The sequence below is a fragment of the Hyperolius riggenbachi genome, chromosome 8 (genome assembly GCF_040937935.1).
Source record: "Hyperolius riggenbachi isolate aHypRig1 chromosome 8, aHypRig1.pri, whole genome shotgun sequence".
Lineage (NCBI taxonomy): Eukaryota > Metazoa > Chordata > Amphibia > Anura > Hyperoliidae > Hyperolius > Hyperolius riggenbachi.
The window spans coordinates 104,293,673-104,317,124 of NC_090653.1; the positions used below are offsets into that span (position 1 = coordinate 104,293,673).

The following is a 23,452-nucleotide window of genomic DNA, read 5'->3' on the forward strand; positions in this document are numbered from 1 at the left end:
ATGAATCAGAAGAAGGGTTTGGTCACAGAGGATTGAGTCCATCCACTCGTCACCGTGGCAGAGGGAGAGGATCTCGTGGGAAGTCAAGAACCAAAAACTCCAGAGGTCAGCCAGAAGAGAGCAGACTCGCCACCACACACTGTACAGAAGAGACAGAAAGCAGCTCCAGTGTAAGTACAAACCTAATGGTTGCTCCCAGTTTAGTTGGAAATGGTCTGTTTAAGGTACGGGTAGTTCCCAGGTAACAAACGAGATGGGGATTGTAAGTAGAAACGCTGTAATCCATATGTCTTCAATGAGTCATATCTCCTGGTTGCTGAAGGACAATTCCTGCTGCAGCAGAAGTACCCCAGAATCCACATACAACCACACCAGTTTATTTTATGCTTCGGAACTAGCTTCTATTAAAGGGAACCCGAGGGGAGTTATATGGAGACTGCCATATTTATTTCCTTTCAAGTAATACCAGTTGCCTGGCTGTCTTGCTGATCCTCTGCCTCTAAATACTTTCAGCCACAGACCCTGAACAAGCATGCAGAAGAACAGGCATTTCTGACAGTATTGTCAGAACTGACAAAATTAGCTGCATGCTTGTTTTTGGTTTTAGACACAGGGGCTTTCGTTTGTACCTGTGCTTTGTGGCTTCAATAAAAGATTCTATGAAGAGTGCCGGAGTCTGTCAGTTCTTTCTGCTATATTGTTTTTGGTTTTATTCAGACACTACGGCAGCCAAATAGACCAGCAGGGCTTCCAGGCAACTGGTATTGTTTAAAAGGAAACAAATATGGCAGCCTCTATATCACTCTCACCTCGGGTTCACTTTAAGCCGTGTACACACATCTGATTGCTGTCACCCAAGCAGGGTTTAGGGCCTGATGCTGTACAGATGCATCCTAGCAATGCGTTCTGTTGATATGGAGAGGGATGACTAGCAATGCACAATGGAGTGGCTTCCTGTGTGTGGGTAGGGAGGGAAATGGTGAAAATGATGCAGTCGTTCTGCTCAGGTGTCTACTTACCCGGGGCTTCCTCTATCCCCTGGCAGCCGATATGTCCCTCGTTGCAGATACCGATCTTGCCAGATTAGCATCTCTTGCGCCTATGTGAGCGTGTGGCCGCGCCATTCGCTGTCATGCGCAGGTGCAGTAGTTCTGAGCCTGCGCAGAACGCTCCAGGCCACATGAGCGAGAGCAGCGTGGCCTGGTGCAGGCGCAAAAGATGCCAGCCTGGCGAGGTTGGCATCTGCAACGGAGGGGACACTGTGGCAGGGGACAGATGGGCTGGAGGAATCCCCAAGTAAGTAGACATTGGTTTTTTGTTTTTTTTCCCCCTCTGACCTGTCCTTCAGGCTACGTTTCCACTTGTGCGATTCCGTTGCGGAAAACGCGTAAACTAATTTGCATGCGGATGCAAATTCATACAAGTTTGCGTATTTTAGCGCAAAAACGCACACATTTTCGCATATTTTTGTAAGTACTGTATATTCCTGCGTATAAGACTACTTTTTAACCCTTGAAAATCTTCTGAAAAGTTGGGGGTCGTCTTATACGCCGGGTGTCATTGATGCCGGGTGATACTCCCTATCCTGTTACCGCCTCTCAGATCTCCCTGCTGAGGGAGCGGAATCTATTCTTCCATACCGCTCTGATAAACAGGTAGACAAGAAGAGCTGACCAGTCTACTTAAGGAGAGTTGACCAATGCAACAAGTCAATTGACTATATAGTGTTATATACTGGGTAATACATACAGTACAGCAGCAGTATCTGTTCATACACAGCACCAGTACATGATTTTTTTATTTTAATTTGGTGTGCGTTGGAAGAGGGGTAGTCTTATACTGCGAGTATATCCCAAACTCTATATTTTAACTGGAAAAGTTGGGGGGTCGTCTTATACGCCCAGTCGTCCTATACGCCGGAATATACGGTATGCAAATTTAACCATGTCAGTGCCTGTGCTTTTCCATTAATTTTTACATGAAAACGTACGCATTTTCGGAATTCACATTAAAAATTCGCATAGCGAAAATGTATGTGATTTTCCCATTAATTACATTACAGGTGAATCGCATACTAGCCTTGCAGTGTGTGAATTCTGATGGCTCTGCAGATTTTTTTTTTTTCTGCACAGCACACCGCGCAGATTTTTGGGCTAGTGGAAACGGGCCCATTGACTATTATTGGCTATGCGAGTCTGCATACAGAAAACACATGCAGATTCGCTCTAGTGGAAACGGGCCCTTAAAGGGATACTGTAGGGGGTCGGGGGAAAATGAGTTGAACTTACCTGGGGCTTCTAATGGTCCCCCGTAGGCATCCTGTGCCTGCGCAGCTACTCACCAATGCTCCAGCCCCGCCTCTGGTTCACTTCTGGAATTTCAGACTTTAAGGTCTGAAAACCACTGCGCTTACGTTGCAGTGTCCTCGCTTCCCCCTGATGTCACCAGGAGCGTACGGCGCAGGTGCAGACCATACTGGGCCTGCGCAGTACCCTCCTGGTGACATCAGCGGCAGTGAGGACACGGCAATGCAGGTGCAGTGGTTTTCAGACTTTAAAGTCTGAAATTCCAGAAGTGAACCAGAGGCGGGGCAAGAGCATTGGGGAGTGGCTGCGTGGGCACAGGATGTCTGTGGGGGACCATTAGAAGCCCCGGGTAACTTTAACTCCTTTTCCCCCGACCCCCCTACAGTATCCCTTTAAAGAGAATCTGTATTGTTAAAATCGCACAAAAGTAAACATACCAGTGCGTTAGGGGACATCTCCTATTCCCCTCTGTCACAATTTCGCCGCTCCCCGCCGCATTAAAAGTAGTCAAAAACAGTTTTAAAAAGTTTGTAAACAAACAAAATGGCCACCAAAACAGGAAGTAGGTTGATGTACAGTATGTCCACACATAGAAAATACATCCATAGACAATCAGGCTGTATACAGCCTTCCTTTTGAATCTCAAGAGATCATTTGTGTGTTTCTTTCCCCCTGCAGCTCACTGAAGAGTTACAAGCTGATTGTTTGTTTCTTCTTGCAGACAGCTCTGCCCGATTGTCTGTAATTCTGCAGTATGTGACTCATTAGTATGTGAACAGAGGATTTATCCAGCTTGTAAAAGATAAGAGAGCAGAGAAAAGATGGCTAATGTAAATAACACACACACACAGGGGAGTGTGCATAGAGGGGTGTGCATAGCAGATCACACTGAAGAGTTGGCAGCCTTCCAGACACAGGATGACAAGTCTGACAGGGGAAAGATAAGCTGATTTATTACAAAGTTGGTTATAGTAGAAAGTGCTGCAGTAAGCCAGAGCACATTATAATAGGTTTAGGAACCTGTAGGATGGTAGAAAACACAGACATTTTTGTTAGAGTCCCTTTAAGGGTCTGTCATGCCAGCGACATCGGGCACCCACTGTATACATACTAGAGCAATCTAAGATTCTTGCCTAAAGTGGCTGTATCAACTTATTTATCTTTGTGTATATATGTAGCTTTAGACTGTTCTATCTTTTCTAACTGTAACCCAACAGTCTGTTATAGGCCTGTTTTACTCCACCCCCCACTTCAATGGTCTCAACCAGTACTTATTTTATCATCCAGCTCTGCTCCATACGGTCTAAGGCTCTCATCGTGAATTACTAATTTAGGTCATTTACTATGGCATCTAATCCAGTAGCATGCACATACATCCTAGGCAACAGTAGGCATCCTTGAGTAGCTGCTCCAGAAATACATACTGTACAGCATGAGCTCTGCACTTCATTTTTATGAACAGTTCTTTGGAAATTTCAGGTTCTGTAGACTTTTTCTACTTTGTGTTTGCTCCCTCTAGTGTTGAGTCTAGGTCACTTTTGTTTGACCTCACCATTTATACATAGCTTTACAGTACAGTTTATTTTTTTTGGGGGGGGGGGGGGGGGGGAGCGGTGTTAACTGGTTGTTTAAAGAGGATCTGTAACATCAAAACATCCCCTGGGGGGTACTCACCTCGGGTGGGGGAAGCCTCCGGATCCTAATGAGGCTTCCCACGCCGTCCTCCGTCCCTCAGGGGTCTCGCTGCAGCCCTCCGTGAAAGATGACGTCAATATTTACCTTCCCGGCTCCTGCACAGGCGCTCTGGCGGCTGTCGGCTCCGAAGTAGGCGGAAATACCCGATCACCGTCAGGTCTGCTCTACTGCGCAGGCGCAAGTTTCCGGCGCCTGCGCAGTAGAGCGGACCGACTGAGATCGGGTATTTCCGTGTAGTTCAGAGCCGAAAGCAGCCACAGCGCCCCCGCTGGAGCCAGCAAAGGTAAATATTGAACTAACAGTCGGGTCTGTCGCCGGCTGTTCGGAGGGCTGCAGCGAGACCCCCGTGGGACAGAGGACGGCGTGGGAAGCCTCATTAGGATCCTGAGGCTTCCCCCACCCGAGGTGAGTATCCCCCAGGGGATGTTTTTGATGTTAGAGTCTCTTTAAATGTATCCCTGGTTACTGCCCACCACCTCTTTAGCATCTTTAATTGTTTTTTGTATTTTTTTTTTTTTTTTTCCCCAGGGTACCTCTTGCTTGTCCTTCTCCTCTCTGTAGTACAATTAATGCTGCTTACCACAAAACTAATGCAACCATAACTGCACAGTGGTTTCTGAAACATTGATTGAGCTTTCTTGTTCTCCTGGCTAGCTTCATCGGAATACCTTTTTATTGGTACCTGGAATTACATTTTTTTAAATTTGTGTTGGATATTTTTTTCAGAGAGACAGGTCACCGCATAGAAGCAGTCCAAGTGACACCAGGCCGAAGTGCGGCTTCTGCCATGCTGGTGATGAAGAGATTGAGACGCGAGGAAAGCTGCATGTATTCAATACGAAAAAGGCAGCAGCTCACTACAAATGTATGGTATGTGTTTCACACATTAAAACTTTTGTGCACTACTTAATGGTATAAAAGTGTGCCAGCAAGATTTTAATGGTCTGATTTACCCATTTCTATAAATTATATATGGAACAGACATCACATATTCCCTCTGACCAGATAGCTTGCATCATGTTGGCATCTTCAATATTGCAGATATTGCTTATGGAAATAGGTCACGCAAGTAAGAGTGGGCTATTGCGGCCCACTGGAGCAGCAGTTTTTGTGGCTGCCTGATCCGCTCAGCCCTGCAGATCAGTTAGTCTACTTTTTTTTTCCCACCTCGGCCTCTTTTTAACGAGCATTTGCAGATAAGTTGTTTCTGACATTGTTAGATCTGACAAGTTTGGCTGCGTGCTTGTTACTAGTTTTATTCAGACACTACTGCAGCCAAACAGATCAGGGCTGCCTTGCAACTGGTATTAAATATGGCAACCTCCATATACTTCTTGCTTCCGGTTACCTTTAAACTGTCATTTCTGTTAGTTATGACATGTAATTTTTGTTTAGAAACAGAAGGTATATTTAGTTTTCTCGGCTAGATGTATTTTTCCGTTTCTTTTTATTTATATAGCGCTGACATTTCCCCTTGCTGTGTATATAGTCATGTCACTTTTGCTGGGGATACACGGTACGTTTCTGTACCGTGTATCGACCAGCTGATCCGGCCAGCTGATAATACTCTCGCCCGCTCGATCCCCGCCGGCGAACAATGGCAGGGAATCGAGCGCAGATAAGGAAGCGCCGGCAGGGACGATCGGCAATCGATCCGCGGGGACGCGGCTGGGGTCGATCCGGCGGCTAATCGGCCGCCGGATCGACCCGTGTATTCCCGGCATAAAGCAGGCCACAGCCCACGAGATGGATTATGTATTAAGGAAAAGTGTGCCATGACCCCTACCTCAAGGGGTACACTTATACAGCTATATTACTCTAAGTGGTGCTGACCCATCTACAGTACTTGCAGATGAAAGCCACACAGATGTCGATTCTCTAACTTGATTCCTGGCAGATTCCATTGCACTGATTAAATCGTCTGGCATCTACAGCACAGCAAGTCACATCGATCATAACTTTGAATGATTTTTGCTGGATAAAAATGGTTGAAGTTATTGACCTAATGAAAAGTCTCAATCGCTGAAAGGCTTTGCCCCATAGTATTTTACTGCATCGAGCAGTGTAACGTTGCGGTTTAATCAATTTTCAGTAGACTTCATGCAGAACTCGGTTGAAAAACTATGTGCCGTGTGTGGAAGGATTTAATTATTCCCTGATCAGATTCTGAGCAGTGGGTGATCGATCTGGTCGTCATATTGGGTGGCAATTTGTGTGTATGACAAGCAAACAGACAAATGATAAGCGCTCAAGGATGCACCTGAATTGTAAGCCATCAGAGGCAATGCAGAGCCCCCTAGGGCTAAATACATGCCTTTAAAGGGAACCTTAACTGAACGGGGGGTAAAGAGTTTCACATACCTGGGGCTATTAACAGCCTCCTGCAGCAGTCCTGTGCCCTCGGAGCCGCTCTGGAATCCTCCGGTCCCCCGCTGTCACTTAGTTTCGTTTTTGACGACTCACCAGTCAGCCGGCCGCCATGCGTATTATTGGACGCATTCCCTACTGCAATTAGCGCGGTTGCGGACCATTCCGCACGCGTAGATATGCGGCAACGCGTATTTTTGTACGCGTTGCGGTCAGCAACAGCGCTAATTGCAGTTGGGAATGCGTCCAATAATACGCATGGCGGCCGGCCGACTGGTGAGTCGTCAAAAACGAAACTAAGTGACAACGGGGGACCAGAGGATTCCAGAGCGGCTCTGAGGGCACAGGACTGCTGCAGGGGGCTGGTAATAGCCCCAGGTAAGTGAAACTCTCTACCCCCCGTTCAGTTAAGGTTCCCTTTAATGCAAAACCGATGCAAAATTATGTGCTAAATTCTAATCTAAAAATTTGATAGTGAATTTAAAACAGTGAAGGCAGCTACCCACTAGTATACTTACATTCAATTTTGCACAGTGGGAGACATGGCAGCGCTTTCAAACAAACCTCATACCTGAATGGTTTATCTGCAATGGTGAGCAGAGCTCCAGAAACTGTTTGAAAGCGCTGCCATGTCTCCCACTGTGCAAAATTTGTGTGTATGGCCACATTAACTGTCCCGCAGAGGAGCTTACAGTCTAATATCTACTATCGTTGGTCATTTCCTTATGTTCCAATTATACTTCTAGGCCAATATTTTTTGGGGGGAGGGGACCAATCTACTTATCTGCATGCTTTTTGGGTTGTGGGAGCAAACCAAACCACACAGAGAAAATCCACACAAACACCTGAAGTCCATGCAGACAGTGTCCAGAGCCATATTTTGAACTGGAGAACCTAGCACAGCATGGTGTGAGTGCTATCCTGTATGATTACAAGGACATACAGGCATGGACTCTATACTCAAACCTCTTGATATTCTGTTTTTAAATGCATTTTCTTGCTCATATGGAGGTGAAAATTGCAGTTGCCTTCTACTTTGAGAAAGCAAAAATTGTAGCTTTGCAGTGCTTTTTCAGCATTCTGTTCTGCAATGAGTTTCTATATGTAGGACCTAAAAACTTCACACCAGTATAGTTTTAGGCTACGTTTCCACTGTAGCGTGAAATTTTCACGTCCAAAAAATCGTATCTATGTATTTATCATAGTCTAGGGCCAATTTAGGGGGAAGCCAATTAAATTATCTATGTTTTTGGGATGTGGGAGGAAACCGGAGTACCCGGAGGAAACCCATGTAGACACTGGGAGAACATACAAACTCCTTGTGGATAGTGCCCTGGCTGGGATTTGAACCATTTACCAAGTGCTGCAAGGCGAGAGCACTAACCACTACGCCACTGTGCTGCTACCTATTGTCATCTTACGTTTTGAAGGCAAAAATGCCAGGCTTGCAAAACATATGGTGGAAATGCAATTTAAAAACATGATGGAAATCTTTCTTGCACCACACTGCATGTTTACTTGTTTAGCTTGCAGTAGCTATGCAATTGAATGTTGTGCAAGAGCTTGTGTTTGGCTATTGACGCAAGCTTTGTGTTTACGTCACATTGCATAGTTACATGCAGCATACATAGTTACATGCAGCAGATCCGGTGTTTCTGACATTCTCAGATCTGACAAGATTAGCTGCATGCTTGTTTCTTGTGTTATTCGGACACCATTGCAGCCAAATAGATCAGCAGGGCAACTGGTATTGTTTTAAGAGGAAATAAAAATGGCATCCTCCATTTTCTCACTACAGTTGTCCTTTAACACTTACTGATATACGACATCTCTTGACAGGTGCTACTGTAATAAGATAATTGCTGTCATCCATGTACCCCTGTCAGTGGTTTGAATGTTGCAGATTGGTGGAAGCTCTTTAAAGAGGATCTGTAACTTGTCTTGTAAAATGTCCCCTAGGGGGTGCTTACCTCGGAAGGGGGGGAAGCCTTTGGATCGTATTGAGGCTTTCCCTGTCGTCCTACGTCCCACAGTGGAAGCGCTGGGTCCCCAAAACCACAGGCGCCAAGGAAAGTCCGCTGTGGCGCAGGTGCAGTAGTGTCTGCAATATTTACCCGCTTCAGCGCAGTAGTGGCTCTGCACCCGGAGTTGGGAGGAAATAGCCGATCCCGCTCGGGTCCACTCTACTGCACAGGCAAATTGCCGCTGTTCGGGGACCGCAAGTGCTACCACCGTGGAATGGAGGACGGGGAAGCCTCGATAATATCCAGAGGCTTCCCCTTCCTGAGGTAAGTACCCCACAGGGGAAGTTTATTTTTTATGCACATCGATGAAACCTGCAACCATCTGTTTCATAAAATAACTTTTTTTATTTTATTTTTAATTTTTTTGCCTTTTCAACCATTCCAGAATACACCAAACCAAATAAATTAACCTTGTTGGTTCCCCCTTCCCTTCCTCAGCTCTTCTCTTCTGGTACAGTCCAGCTAACGACGACGTCAAGGGCTGAAGTTGGCGACTTTGATATCAAAACTGTGATACAAGAAATGAAACGAGGCAAACGTATGGTAAGTAGATGGAAATGAATATTCCATGTAATGTATGTATTTTTGTGGACTGTATGTAGAACACCTCCCAAATCTCTACTATACCATGGTGGTGCTGGAGTAACCCTTTCTTCTTGGTGATCCACACTACCAGTAGAAGCAAATTCACAACATTTATGGCTCCAATGACAACTCCACTCTTTATTTGTAGCCAAGGCTGGACAAGACTGGCTGTTTCAGACAGCAATGTGTCTTTAGTCAAGGATAGACATTTTTGTTTTTCCTGCTTTGACTTTATAGTCGAGTTTTTTTTTTCTTGGAGCCATTGATTTGTTGCGGATTTTCTTGTACTGCAGGCGTGGATTACTTTTGTGGAATTCATTGAGGTCCCAATGATGGGACATGAAGAAAATCGCTCGAGTTGGTACACAGAAAAAAGTTTCTACCCCCTTTTCAATACTATTCAGATCTAAACTTTGTGCACGTCAACAATGTAAGGCTGCCGCCAAAGGAGGCTTTGGGAGCACGAGTGCAGCTCCATACTGCACACTCGCGAGCCCCCTCTGTTGCGCAGTATGGAGCCGCCTGTCTTTGGGGCGACTTGGCTCCTGAAGACTTCTGAAGTCCCCTGCGGCGGGAGTTTCAAACGAGGAGCTAGCGCTTAATGGAGGGGACCGAGAGGGGAGCAGGAAGGTTCGATTAGACCCAGAGCCTTCCCTCTCCTTATGTAAGTATCTGGTTTATTTATTTTTAGTTTGATTCCCATTGACCAAAGTAACCTACATGGGGCAGATTTGAATTTTCAGACCTGCAGGCTGCTACCCGCAACATGCATTGGTCATGTGTAGGAGAAGTCATGGAGAAACATGTGATCAGTTTGGTGAGGTGATAGACATGCAAGTCTCAGATTTACTAGTCATGATCATGTGTGAAAGCAGGGTGTGATCACAGCACATCATAACTTTTCAAATCTATCAGCTGATCAAACAAATCACATGCTTTTCCATGAGTTCTCCAAGACATGACCATCACTAAGGGCTTGAGCCCACTACTGCGTTTTTAAAACCGCATGCGTTTTTCAAGCGTTTGTAAATGCGTTTGAGCCCTTTTAACACGTTTTAATGCACTACAACTCACGAAAATGCATTAAAACTGCTTGAAATGCTTGAAAAATGCATGCATTTTATGTATATTTAAAAACGCAGCAGTAAGCTCAGGCCCTAAGAGCAAAATATCAGCTACCCACTTTCCTGGTGGTTCCCATACCTGCTCCTATCCCACATGTGGTTTGGACCTACAACCCCCAAATATACAGTGAAAAGTCTAATGGGAACCCTGAAAAAAATGTTCTTGTATACACAGCATTTCTAAATAAAGCCAAGATTGCAAAAGAGTGAAATTGCAGGATTTTTAGAATACATGTGTTCAGAAACAGAACAGACAAGAAAATGAAACTACGCTCTTACCAGCAAAATATTTGTGGTATATACATTTTGGGCCCATTCACACTTGAGCGTTTTGCTGGCGATTTCAGCAAAATGCTCAAACGCTAGCGCTTTTGAAAGCGCAAGTGTAATGAAACCCTATGGGCCCGTTCTTGGGCGATTTGTGCAAATCGCCCCTAAACGCAAACGCGTACCTTGCACCATTTTCAGGTGATTTCCCGGCAAGGTGGTATAGGAATCACCAAAGGATGATTTCCAGATCTCCCTTTTTCATCCGGGAATGAGGGCAAAGTCCATTCCTGATTGAGGTGTTTCACTGAAACTACCTTCGGTAAAAAGGTCATCACTGGCCTCAAGACTACCCTATCAGGAAAGAATACTATATGAGGATCTGCAACTCCTAGTGCTTGTATCTCTGAGACCCTCCTTCCTGATGATATGGTTACCAAAAAGGTTGTTTTTAGTGTCAGATTCCAGATAGAACATGATTCCAGAGGCTCAAAGGCAGCAGAGGACAAATATTTCAGAACGAGAGGAAGATCCCATGAAGGAAGAATCTTTTTGATAGAAGGCCTGATATTCATCACTGAAATAACTGAAATCAGTCTGTCTGTGGACAAAGTTTTACCTATCAAGCTTGAAATGGCTGATACTTGTCCTCTTAAAGTGCTTACACTGAGCCCTAGGTCTACTCCTGTTTGCAAGAACTCTAGTACATGTGGAATAGATGGACAAAGAAAATCTACTTCTTTCAACTCCGAAAAATGTATACATTTTTTCCACACTCTATGATATGACTTGTTTGTGGACAACTTTCTTGCTTTTAGCAGAGTTTGAACCACTGACTCAGGAAATCCTGCCTCTAAAAGTATTTTCCTCTCAATTTCCATGCCGTTAAGGCGAGAACCTGAGGGTTCTGATGACAAATCCCGTTCTGAGACAGAAGGTTCGGTATTACCGGAATTCTCAGTGGTGGGCATAGAGACATACTGAGTAACAGAGGGAACCATGGCCTCTTGGGCCAGAATGGTGCAATTACTATTGCTATAACTTCTTCCGTCTGAAGTCTCTTCAGGAACCTCAAAATCATTGGTACTGGTGGGAACGCAAAGACCAGAGATGCTTGCCATTGACATTTCAGTGCATCCACTCCACTTGTACCCGGAACTAAACTCCTGGATAGAAAATTGGGTATCTGGTTGTTGGTATTCGAGGCGAAAAGATCCAGTTGAGGTAGGCCCCATAGCTGAACTATCTGTTTGAATATAGAGCTGTCCAACTTCCACTCGTTGTTGTCTATCTTCTTCCTGGATAACAGATCTGCCTGAACATTCAATGCTCCCGGTAAGTATACTGCTCTGATCATCTGAAGATTGGACTCTGCCCATTGCATCAATGGAGCGAATTCCTTCAACAACGATACACTCCTGGTTCCCCCTCGTTTCTGTACATAGGCAACAGCAGCCCGATTGTCCATCTGGAGACATAGAGCCGAATTCTTTAAGAGGTGAGCAAAGGCTTGAGTCCCTTTGAATGCTGCTCTTAGTTCCAGAACATTGGAAACCATCCTCTTCTGAGTCCAGGGCCACTGTCCTTGTGCCCACTTCTCCTTGTAATGAGCACCCCAACCAACCTTGCTGGCGTCCGAAGTAATCGTGTTCCAGCAGTAAGGTGCTAGCGAGTGACCTCGATTGAGATTCTCTGTAAGTGTCCACCATTTGAGGGAGAGTCTGCAAGACACTGACATCTTTATCTTCATGCTCATTGATGTCTGATTCCATTGGTTCAGGAAGTTGAGCTGGAATGGTCTCATATGCCACCTCACCCATTTCACCATCGGTATAACAGATGACATTATTCCCAATATCTGCAAGCACTGTCTCGCCGATATCAATGTGCAACTTATTGCTTGTAGCATAATTCTCCTGATCTTGTATACTTTTTCTGTAGGTAGAGATACTGTCGCTGTTGATGTATTGAAGGTTGCACCCAAGTAAATCCGTTGCTTTGTTGGAGTAAGCTGACTCTTCTCCTGATTTATGATCCATCCCAGATCTATCAAGAAACCCAACGTCTCATCTCTGTGGAGAAGTAGCTTGTCCTCCGAGTCCGCTATAATCAGGATATCGTCCAGATAATGGTATATTCTTATACCCCTTGATCTCAGTACCGCTATGGCTGCTACCAGGACTTTGGTGAAAGTGCCGGGTGCTGTTGAGAGACCGAAGGGTAATGAAGTGAACTGGAGATGAATCTTGTTTACTGAGAATCTGAGAAATTCTTGATAATTCTGATGTATGGGAATGTGTAGATATGCATCTTTCAAGTTTGACAGCAGCCAATCGTTCGGCATTACTACCAGAATGATTGATTTGCAGCGATTCCATTTTGAACCTTGGAACAACAATGGCTTTGTTTAGATACTTCAGGTCTATCACATGTCTGAAACCCCCACTTTTCTTTTCTACCAGAAACAACTGGGAGTATATTCCCCTGTACTTCTCCTCTTTGGGAACTGGAACTACTGCGTTTTGCGACTGTAATGTAGTCACGTATTCTATCAATGTAGCTGCTTTCTGAGTATTTCTTGGGATTTTTGTCCGAATAAATCCAACGAAAGGTCTGAGGTCTCCAACGAAATTTCCATCGGTGACCCTTCGATATTGTGGAAACTGCCCAGTGGTCTTGAACCTTCTCCACCCACTTGTCCTTGAACATTCGAACCCTCGAACCTACTTTGGGCAAATGGGTGGGCGTAACTTCAAAAAGACTGTTTCTTCTGACCAGGATTCTGTGAACTTGACTTCAGAGATCTTGCTAAGGATGCCTGTGAACTCTTCCAATTTCTTCTATATTGCCTTCCAGGCTTGTACGATCTAGCGTCACTGAACCTGTTCGACTGTTGGCGTCTGGGATTAGAAAAATTCTTCTTTGGTGGCCTATTCTGTGGGATAAGACCTGACTTGCCTCCTGTCACCCTTGATATCGCTTCATCCATTACGCTGCCAAATAATGTGGTTCTGTCGTAAGGTATCATAATCCAGTTTTGTTTTGATCCTATATCCGCCAACCACGGTTTAAGCCACAAGGCTCTCTTGGCTGTGACTGCAGTCAACATTCCTCTAGAAGAATTCTTCAATATATCCATAGAAGCTTCTCCTACAAAATCTGCCGTGATTTTGAGATCTTCCATGGTGGATAGAATTTCTGACTTATCAGCACCTGTTACTATTGCCTGCTCAATATTTTCTGTCCAGGGGCGTAGCTACAGTCCTCGGGGCCCCGATGCAGAATATGGACCTGGGCCCCCCTCCTCACCCACACATACACTTTTTGTCTGACACATCTCAGCAACCGTGCCCCCTCTTTCCTACAATCAATAATATAAACATACAGGAGCTCAATAACTCCCATGTCCTAGTTCTGCGTTCCGACCTATAGCTTGTCCCTTCTCCTCTAACTCCATGCTGATGTGACATCAAACTCCCCACAGTTCACTAGCTTGCCAGTGAGTCACAGGAGTCCAGACATAGGAAGATAATGAGGAACATGCCAGCAGGACAGGTGAAACATCTCTTCAGTACGCTCCGCTGCTTACTCTACTTTTTGAACTCTGTACATGCCCTTCCTTGAACATAGGCCTCTTTGCAATGACAACTTTTGCTCCTAGGACCCTGTTCAGCTTTCCAATTAGCAACAGGTTGTGGTTGGGCATGAGTAGTAGCAGATAGTAGGAGACAATTAGTGACAGGTGGTGAGGAACAGGTGATAAGTAGTGTCAAATAGTGACGCAGCAGTAACAGCAGAGAGAGGGTGAGGAGTAGTGGCTGGATGGTGTAATGGTTAAGGGCTCTGCCTCTGACACAGGAGACCAGGGTTCGAATCTCGGCTCTACCTGTTTAGTAAGCCAGCGTCTATTCAGTAGGAGACCTTGGGCAAGTCTCCCTAACACTGTTGCTGCCTATAGAGCGTGTCCTAGTGGCTGCAGATCTGGTGCTTTGAGTCCGCCAGGAGAAAAGCGCAATATAAATGTTCTGTGTTTGTTTGTTGTTAGTAGTGGCAGGGAGGGACAAGTAGCGGCAGGCAGATAGTGGTGGATGGGTAGCAACAGGTAGTATGTGGCACACAGTGATGGTACTGAATGACAGCGTGCTGAATCTCCCCTCACTTGGATGCATTGCAGCTGCACACATAAATGTACCCTGCCAAAATCCCACAGCACAATAGGGGATGGTCAGGAGTCTTATAAATGGAATGGGACTGATGATATGATGATCAGAAAGGGGGAACAAATGGTGTACTGATGGGAATAGTAAGGACCCAGAAAGAGCAATGTCGGGTTGCCATTTACTGAAGTAAACTCAGCACTGGATGTAGAGCCTGGTGCTGATTTTAAACTGTGGTGTCTGGATAGTGTACTGGTTAAGGGCTCTGCCTTTGACATGGAAGACCAGGGTTCAAATCCTGGCTAGGTCAAGTACCTATTCAGTAAGGAGTTCAAGGCAAGACTCCCTAACACTGCAGGGTGGCCTCCTGAGCGCGTCCCAGTGGCTGCAGCTCTTGAGCGCTTTGAGTCCAACAGGAGAAAAGCGCTATACAAATGTTCGGATTATTATTATTATATTATTATTAAACTGCACCTGGCATTCAGCACTAGTGGCAGGCAGCAGGATCTGTGTTACATACACACAAGCAGCCCGTGGTATACAGAACACAGGGGACGTGTACATTCAACAGAGAGAAGTGAGAAACTTGCAGCAGCTGAACCTAGTGCAGCGCAATCCTCCCATCTGAACAAGCAGCCGTCTTCTTGCCGGTTTACCTGGCTGTCAGGGAGGATGTTCCCTGAGATGACAGAGGGGAAGTCTGGAGGTGGAGTCAGCCGGATTGAGGACGGAGCAGCCAGGGGTGCAGCTAAGGTTTTGGTGGCTCCAAGCAGTCCATAACTTGAGGCCCCTCTCCATGAAAGAAGCGGTGCGCGAAGTGCGATGCAGTGAAAATTTGGCTAGCCACACCACAGAACAAAGCAGTGCGCAAAGCGCGCCGCAGCAAATAATGGGCGTGACCAAAACATGATGTGGATGGAGCCAAATACTAGCAAACCACAGGTAGTCCCCGGTTTATTTATTTTAAGTATTTATATAGCGCCGACATATTACGCAGCGCTGTACAGAGTATATTGTCACTAATTCTCCCTCATTGGGGCTCACAATCTAATCCCTACTATAGTCATATGTCTATATATCATGTAGTGTATGTATCGTAGTCTAGGGCCAATTTAAAGGTAAGCCAATTAACCTATCTGTATGTTTTTGGGATGTGGGAGGAAACCAGAGTGCCCGGAGGAAACCCACGCAGACACGGGGAGAGCATACAAACTCCTTGCAGATGTTGATCTGGCTGGAATTCAAACCGGGGACCCAGCGCTGCAAGGCTACACCACCGTGCCACCCAACATATGAGATAGGGTACAGGTGGTGCCCTCAGTATAGGTAGCGAGCTATAAATGTTGCAGTATAGGATTGCCAGGTGGTGTGGTGCCCTCAGTATAGGTAGTGAGCTATAGGTACTGCAGTATAGGATAGCCAGGTGGTGTGGTGCCCTCAGTATAGGTAGTGAGCTATAGGTACTGCAGTATAGGATTGCCAGGTGGTGTGGTGCCCTCAGTATAGGTAGTGAGCTATAGGTACTGCAGTATAGGATTGCCAGGTGGTGTGGGGTCCTCAGTATAGGTAGTGAGCTATAGGTACTGCAGTATAGGATTGCCAGGTGGTGTGGTGCCCTCAGTATAGTGAGCTATAGGTGCAGTATATATCGTTATGCCACAGATGTGAGATGCAGAATCGTTATGCCACGAATGTGAGATGCAGAATCGTTACCCACAGATGTGAGATGCAGAATCGTTATGCCACGAATGTGAGATGCAGAATCGTTACGCCACAGATGTGAGATGCAGAATCGTTATGCCACGAATGTGAGATGCAGAATCCTTACCCCACAGATGTGAGATGCAGAAATGTTACACCATGGATAAAGAAACCGTTACCACAGATGTGAGATGCAGAATCGTTATGCCACGAATGTGAGATGCAGAATCCTTACCCCACAGATGTGAGATGCAGAAATGTTACACCATGGATAAAGAAACCGTTACCACAGATGTGAGATGCAGAATCGTTATGCCACGAATGTGAGATGCAGAATCCTTACCCCACAGATGTGAGATGCAGAAATGTTACACCATGGATAAAGAAACCGTTACCACAGATGTGAACAACCTGGTAGACTTCACATGGATCAATAAATCAAAGCAAGCTCCATCTTAATCAATGGTTAAATATCAAGTGTAAATGTAGTTAGAGGGAATTTAAATTGTGTTTTCTTTAATAGCATCAGGTAGAAAAGCCAATCTGGGACAAATAAGAGTCTAGCAGAGCTGTTTACACAAAGTTTGCCTCACCACTATCCAGAAACGTGTCACTCCTGTGATGTCCACTTCAACGGCTGGTCCCTGCACACTGCATGCACACTGATAAGCTTAATCCTCTGACCTGTGAAGGAATCTGCTCCTGGCAAACCACCTAATCAGTGTCAGACCAGCTGGAGCCGCTCATTCCAAGTCACTGTCTTTAGCGGTGGGCAGAGACTGAACGGGTTGATAAGGTGGAAGCCTCTCTCCTCTCTGCCTCCCTGCAGCTGCATGTGACAGAATCCCCAGCCCTGCAAAAGCTGCTGTCTGCTGAATGAGAAATAGCCATAGCGAGCCCACTTCTTCTCTAACATTCCCGGCACTTTTTCCAAACCAAGTCCCGCCCTCTTCTCACAGTGGCTGACGTCAGCAGCATTAGGATTGGCCAAGGGAAGCTTGTGCTCTCCCCCTATTGGCCAGATTCTCCCCTCACTGCTGTGCTGCCTGAACATATGTGTGACACATAATGTGCCCGAGACCCTGGTCACCGCTGATATGCAGTGTGGATAATTTAGCCGCCAGGCAGGAGGAGGACCCAGAGGATCGCAGCGGGGAGCAAAGGGGGGAGGCGTGAGTGAGGCAACAGAGGGGCAGTCCTGGGGGCGGTGCCACGCACTGTCATTAGAGAGGCACGTGTTCCAGACCTTATGAGCAGGGCAGCGCAACGTGATGCGGTAGCATTTTCTGCCGCACACGAGCAGGGAGGACAGAGCTAGTACTGCGGCATTCACGGGCCCCTTAATTGGGCGGGCCCGGTCGCGGGTGCGACCCCTGCGACCACGGGCCCTACGCCAGTGTTTCTGTCCATACCTTCATTGCCTTGGCAACTGATGTTAGTGCAATTGCTGGTTTGCAGGAAGCCCCCGCCAACAAATATGACTTCTTGAGATCATTATCTATGCGTCTTTCTAATACATCTTTAAAGATAGCAAAGTCTTCCTTGGGCAACGTGACATGCTTTACCAGTCTTGAGATGCATCTACTGAAGGAGGATTTTGCAGAAAAGGAACCTCTTCCTCATTTAATGGATACAACTTTGTGAAACGATTATTTAATGGTTGTTTATTTTCTACCTTTTTCCATTCATCAGTGATTCAATTTCTTATCTCTTTCATTATAGGGAATGTATTAGTTTTCTTTGTAAGGTGAGAATAATACTCCTTATTTGATTCCTGCTCCACAGGAGGATCAGTCCATTCCAATGCTTCCTTTATAGCAGTGATAAAAGGGTCAACTTAAAGTCAAACAGACATGGAGATTCCTCCAGTATGTCTTCTGTATCCGCTATTTCCTGATCCTCTTGAGGCCCAGAAGTGGAAGCGTGAGCCATGACTTCATCTCTAACCACCTTCCGTATAATCTCTGTGATATCCTCAGTATTTTCTTCTTGTCCTTTTGCAAGTTGTGCGAAACATCCTTCGCATACGGTTTTATCGGGCAACGCTTTTTTGGGGCATGCCCAACATTGTCCCTTACTGGGTAATTGGCTAGTAGATGGCGCAGGAGATTTACTCCTTGATCTACGATGATGATAAGATCTTGAAGAATCTCTGCGTCTTGGCGATCTTGATCGAGCGTGATCTAGATGTTCTATGATGTTTTTTATGTTTAGACTTTGAGCGTGATCTATTAGACCCTGATGCTTCCTTGGCAGGGTTACTTAGAGCTGAAAAACATAAGCAATAATTTAATTGCTTTTTAATTCAAGCTCATTTGTAGTTTACAAAGACTCCGCGCAGTGACATGTCTATGGGCTTCAGGAAACTGACGCTAAGGCGGCGAAACTCGCTGAACCGAGGACCTAAAGCTATACCAGCGCCTGACATACAAGAAAAACGCACCTTAACAGTGAGTAAAACTTTAGTAATAGAAAAACTCCAGCTGAGTAAAAGCGCACCCAACGGGCACATAGTGAATCCTTAAAGCATTTAGCTTGACATAGCCAAGTGATACCTAGATTCTCCATATATGCACATTTAGTTGCAATGGAAAATCTACCTCCAGGAAAAGCATTTCATTTAAAGAAAAACCTGGGAAGGGTAAGGCGCTCAGTGAGCTAAACAAGCAAGAATAAGAAAACGGATAAACAAAAAATATATTATAATAAGAAAGAAAGGTATACTGCACCATCCTGGATCCTATAGTGTCTGAGGACAAAAAAGAGAATGGGGTGATAGGGGTGATGACCTTTATTTATAGTTTTTGTATGGGTCCTATAGGGGTTAAGGGGCGGAGCTAACCCAGGAAGTATGACGACATGGAGGTATCAGGAAAGTTTTTCCCTCAAAGCGGTGCTAACCTACTTAGTGCAATGCTTATCACGCCCAAAAGTCTTTAGGCGTGCTAAGTAGGTTAGCACCGCTTTGTGAATCAAGCCCATTGTGTGCTGAGCAGTGTCCAAGCCATCAATTAAATATTCTGGGCCCAGCAGCCATCACAGACTTTGGCAAGCAACAGCTACAGAGACTCTCACTGGCTTTCACTACCCACACCCAATCCACAACACTGCCCACCCACAACCTGATTACAAACAGTCTGGGTTTCCCAAACCTGACCTGTGTTACGGGAGGTCTGGGATATGTATATGAAAAACCTGCAGTTACTTGACCTAATCATGGTCTCTACATCAAAGTGCTGATTTTATGGTTAAAAATAATGCATCATCTGCAAACTGGAATGGAAAGATAATTTTGAATTAAATTATGGTTACATTTTTTTGTTTTTTTTTTATGAAAGCAGATTGTCACAATAAATCCAAACAAGTAGTGCATGTCTTTTTAATTGATGTAACAATGTTGTCCCTTTTAGAAATGTACATTATGTGGCCTACTAGGCGCTACCATTGGATGTGAAATTAAAGCCTGTGTGAAGACATATCACTATCATTGTGGCGTAGAGGACAAGGCTAAATACATTGAGAACATGTCACGAGGAATTTACAAGTAAGCAATAGAGACCATACAATTGAAATATCAGATGTTCTAATTGTAGCTTAACTACCAGTATTTCACCACTAGAGGTTGTTCTCTGCTTATGGACCAGAGCAGTGTTGGCATTTTCGCTATGTCCTATTTACTTTTGACTACTTATGTCATGGAATTCTTCCATTTTTCTCTCTCCCTTTAAAATGCATAGAAAATAGAGATTGAGGAAAAAAGTAGCACTAATAAAACTAGGGTGGTATTTATTTATACACTCTGTTTTCACTCATAGTTTTAAAAGAAACACTGCTGTAGTTACACAGAATGGATTTGGCTGTTCATCATTTTTTTTTTTAATGCAAGACTTAAATGTTGTTGCTGGCACAATGTGCAATTATGTAACACAAACACCCCCCCCCCCCCCCCCCCTTCCCTTAGGGATAAAGCGCAGAGACGTTTGCCTTTGTTTTTTTCTTTTTGAATATAAATGCATTGTCTATTTTTATTGAGTTGTTCCTTTTGTCTGTGCCTGTCTTTCTTAGACTTTATTGTAAGAATCACAGTGGGAATGATGAGAGGGATGAGGAAGATGAAGAGCGTGAGAGCAGGAGTAGAGGGAACTCAACAGGCGGACATGACACTAACACTCCACAGCAAGTTAATGGAAACTGAGACGTAGGTAATGATACCCAGGACACCATTCATTGCGATGGGAGGATGCTTGATGCTTTTAGCTACAATTACGGAAAGGACTCTGGAGAAATGGGAAATATTTTTTTTTCCTCCTTCAAGCATTCATTTTCTATGGACTAAACTGCAGCATTTGGTTTAACTTGGATTCGTCTACCTGCACAGATGTGTTTTGGGGGCTTTTCATTTCCATTTTCTGTTTCTCCTGCCTTCCATGCTATTTTTTTTATATTTTAATAGTTGCTTTTACATAGACTCTGAAAGAATTCCTAAACTGAGAATTATAAAACAGCTGCATAGCTGGTTGGCATGTTTACTATCAAGTGGCCACTGGCCGGACGCTGAGACGCTTCGCTGACCCATGGCAGGTAATAAAGAAATTCTGATGTCCATCTTACGAGCTTGATGCCCTGTTATTCTTTTTAATTTTCTGCGTCCCCCCACAAAACGTGGAAGCCATCATTGTGAGACAGACACTTACGTGATCTATGACCAATCTACTCCGTTGCAAGTTATTGTCTGGTACAGCAATGTTGTACTTGTTTTACTACATGGCTAAAAACTCCTATATTGTGACACAACCAGGCACTTCTGGTTATTTCGTTGTTTTGGGCAGAATAAATCCTAAAATGTGGACTTGTGTGTATGTGATGATGACCTGATGTGTGCGAGTTGGAGTGCAGTTTAGCAGCAGCATTTAGACAGCTGTACCATTACAGCCTGGATACTTCCCTCATCACACCCCATAGGAAATGCTCTGGAGCCTTTCTAGTCCTCTGTGTCCTAGTTCCAGTGTGGTCCCTCAGTTCAAATTTGCCACCTCCAGGAGCCTTTAGAAGGTTTCAGAAACACCCGTATCCCCCAAGGGTTTCCTAAGACTGACCGTTCCGTACTGCACATGCGTGATTGTGCGTCTTCACGCATGCAGTATGGAGCAATATGCCTTTGGGGATCCTGGAGAGGCTTCGGGGACAAGTGCTGGGTGTGTGGCTCCATACAGCATGCATAATGGGGTATTTATCCAGTTGGTCAAATGCCTGCAATGGGAGTGAGGGGGCTGAGCGGGAACTGGAAAGGCTCTGAGTATTTTTTATTCCCACAGCGGCTTCAGTATCACTTTTAAAGTTAACTAGTGCAATGGCATAGATTTATCTTGTTTTGCCAGCAGCTTTGATCAAGTAAATGGTGCTTTGAAATTGAAGAATACATTTTTGTTACCTTCTGGTACTCCAGGCTGTAAAATCTGTGTGCCTTTATGGACAGGAGCAGCTCCTGACTCTTGGGGCCCTTTTCCATAGGCGAAAGTGATGCAATGCAGCTACGCATCACTTTCGCCGGGGCCCGTGTCACTTCTAAGTCAATTGAAGGGATGGGACGCGGAAGCGGCCGTGCGAGAAACCTGCTGCAGATTCTCGGCTTGCTCCGCACAACATGCACGCAGTGGAAACTGTTCCATTGCCATGCATGTGTTTCAGCATACCCGCTGTGTAGCCGCATCACACCATTTCTAGTGGAAAGCCCTTCCTGCTGGATGAGGTTATTTTGAAACTGTTTGGTCAGGATAGCCTCTAGTGGTGAGTGGGAGCTACTCATGTGTAACAAAATACTTGCCAGCTACTGGCTGAGACATAAAGCTGGCTGCAGTTATGAAAATATAACAAGCCTTCATTAACCTCCTTAGCTGTAACCCCAAATCATGCTCGTGGCAGAAATCTGCAGCTCAGAGCAGTAATCCCGAGCTGGATCTATCGGAGGTGTGGAATGTGCAGGGCTGCCGCAGATCTATCGAGCGGTATGATTTTTAGGGTCTGAATGCTTGTGAAAATATTGCACCCCTTTTGGGAAAAAATCTCTCAATCATACCGCCAGGGAGGTTAAAAGAGGTAGTTTAAGTAGAACACATTGTAGTCTCTGTAAGAATTACTGGCTGGATGTATCTGCAATTTTTTGAAGTCTTCAGACTCCTCCATTCACAAAATCATTCTACATGAATCAGATGGGAAGCTTTACGCTAGGCATACACTCTACAGTATGTGGTAGATCTGGTAAATTATTAATATCTTCCAGATATTATTTGCCTGGGTTGCACCTGCAGACATTAGACAAGCAGAATACTTGCCTAATATTGATTACACTAGAGCAGTTGCTAGTTGTATAGTGCCTGATGCAGTACAAAGGGATGCCAATGCTACGCATGTAGTGTTTCTGCTCACACCCTCCTGTGGTCCCAGTGGCATTAAAGAGGAACCTCTAGTAACATATAGTGCAATGTAGTAAATGTATCCAGTATACCAACTTGTACGTTACTTATCCTGGTTTTTAGTATCCGAAACTCTTCCTAAATCTATATATTGCTCTATATTGGTATGTAATCCTGCCCTCCCAGTGATGTCACAGCCTAGACTGTTTATTATGCAGAATTCTTCTACCAGTGCACTCTGGGAGACCAGTAGCTATATGCAATTCAGTTTTTCACCTGCGTTTTCTCTTAAGAGGTAATTTTTTATCTTTGATTTAAAATAAATTTCCAGAATGTTTCAACTAAAAAAAGTAGGTGAAATTTTGAGCATTTTCTTGCTCTTTGTTGGCTTGAAAGGCATTTTATTGACAAGTTTAAAAATCTCACCTAAGAGAAAACTCAAAAGAAAAAGTGAATTGCATATGGGCCTAGTTGTTGTTTCTACTGACTTTGGAACACACCGTAAGCAAGCATTCCCATGATGTACCTGCCAGCACTGAAGATGTCACCACCTGTGAGAAATTTCATAATATAAATAACAGATTTTACAATAGACAAACACTGTCTACATGAGTTATAAAGTAATATTGTAAAAGATTGGCAATTTTTTTCATTATTATTTTTTTTTGTTCCTCTTTACCATAATTGAGGAGAGAATGGGCATGGCCCATTATTCAGTTGATTTTTTTTATGTTATGAAATATGTAGAAATTCTTGCAAGATTAAAAAGACATCCGTCATCTACAGGGGAGGGATGGACTTGATTATTAGCCT

The 23,452-nt window shown here is 44.7% G+C and overlaps 1 protein-coding gene across 1 annotated transcript in view; it reads left to right on the top strand.

Moving 5' to 3' along the window:
- Positions 1-20,836, top strand: part of PHF6 (PHD finger protein 6) — a 34,627-nt gene extending 13,791 nt beyond the window's left edge. Inside the window, exons 6-10 of the mRNA XM_068250950.1 lie at positions 1-170; positions 4,728-4,871; positions 8,831-8,935; positions 19,637-19,770; positions 20,292-20,836. Of these exons, the coding sequence (XP_068107051.1) occupies positions 1-170; positions 4,728-4,871; positions 8,831-8,935; positions 19,637-19,770; positions 20,292-20,421 (683 nt within the window). The 3' untranslated portion in view covers positions 20,422-20,836. The remainder of the gene's footprint in view (positions 171-4,727; positions 4,872-8,830; positions 8,936-19,636; positions 19,771-20,291) is intronic.
- Positions 20,837-23,452: the final 2,616 nt, after the last annotated feature.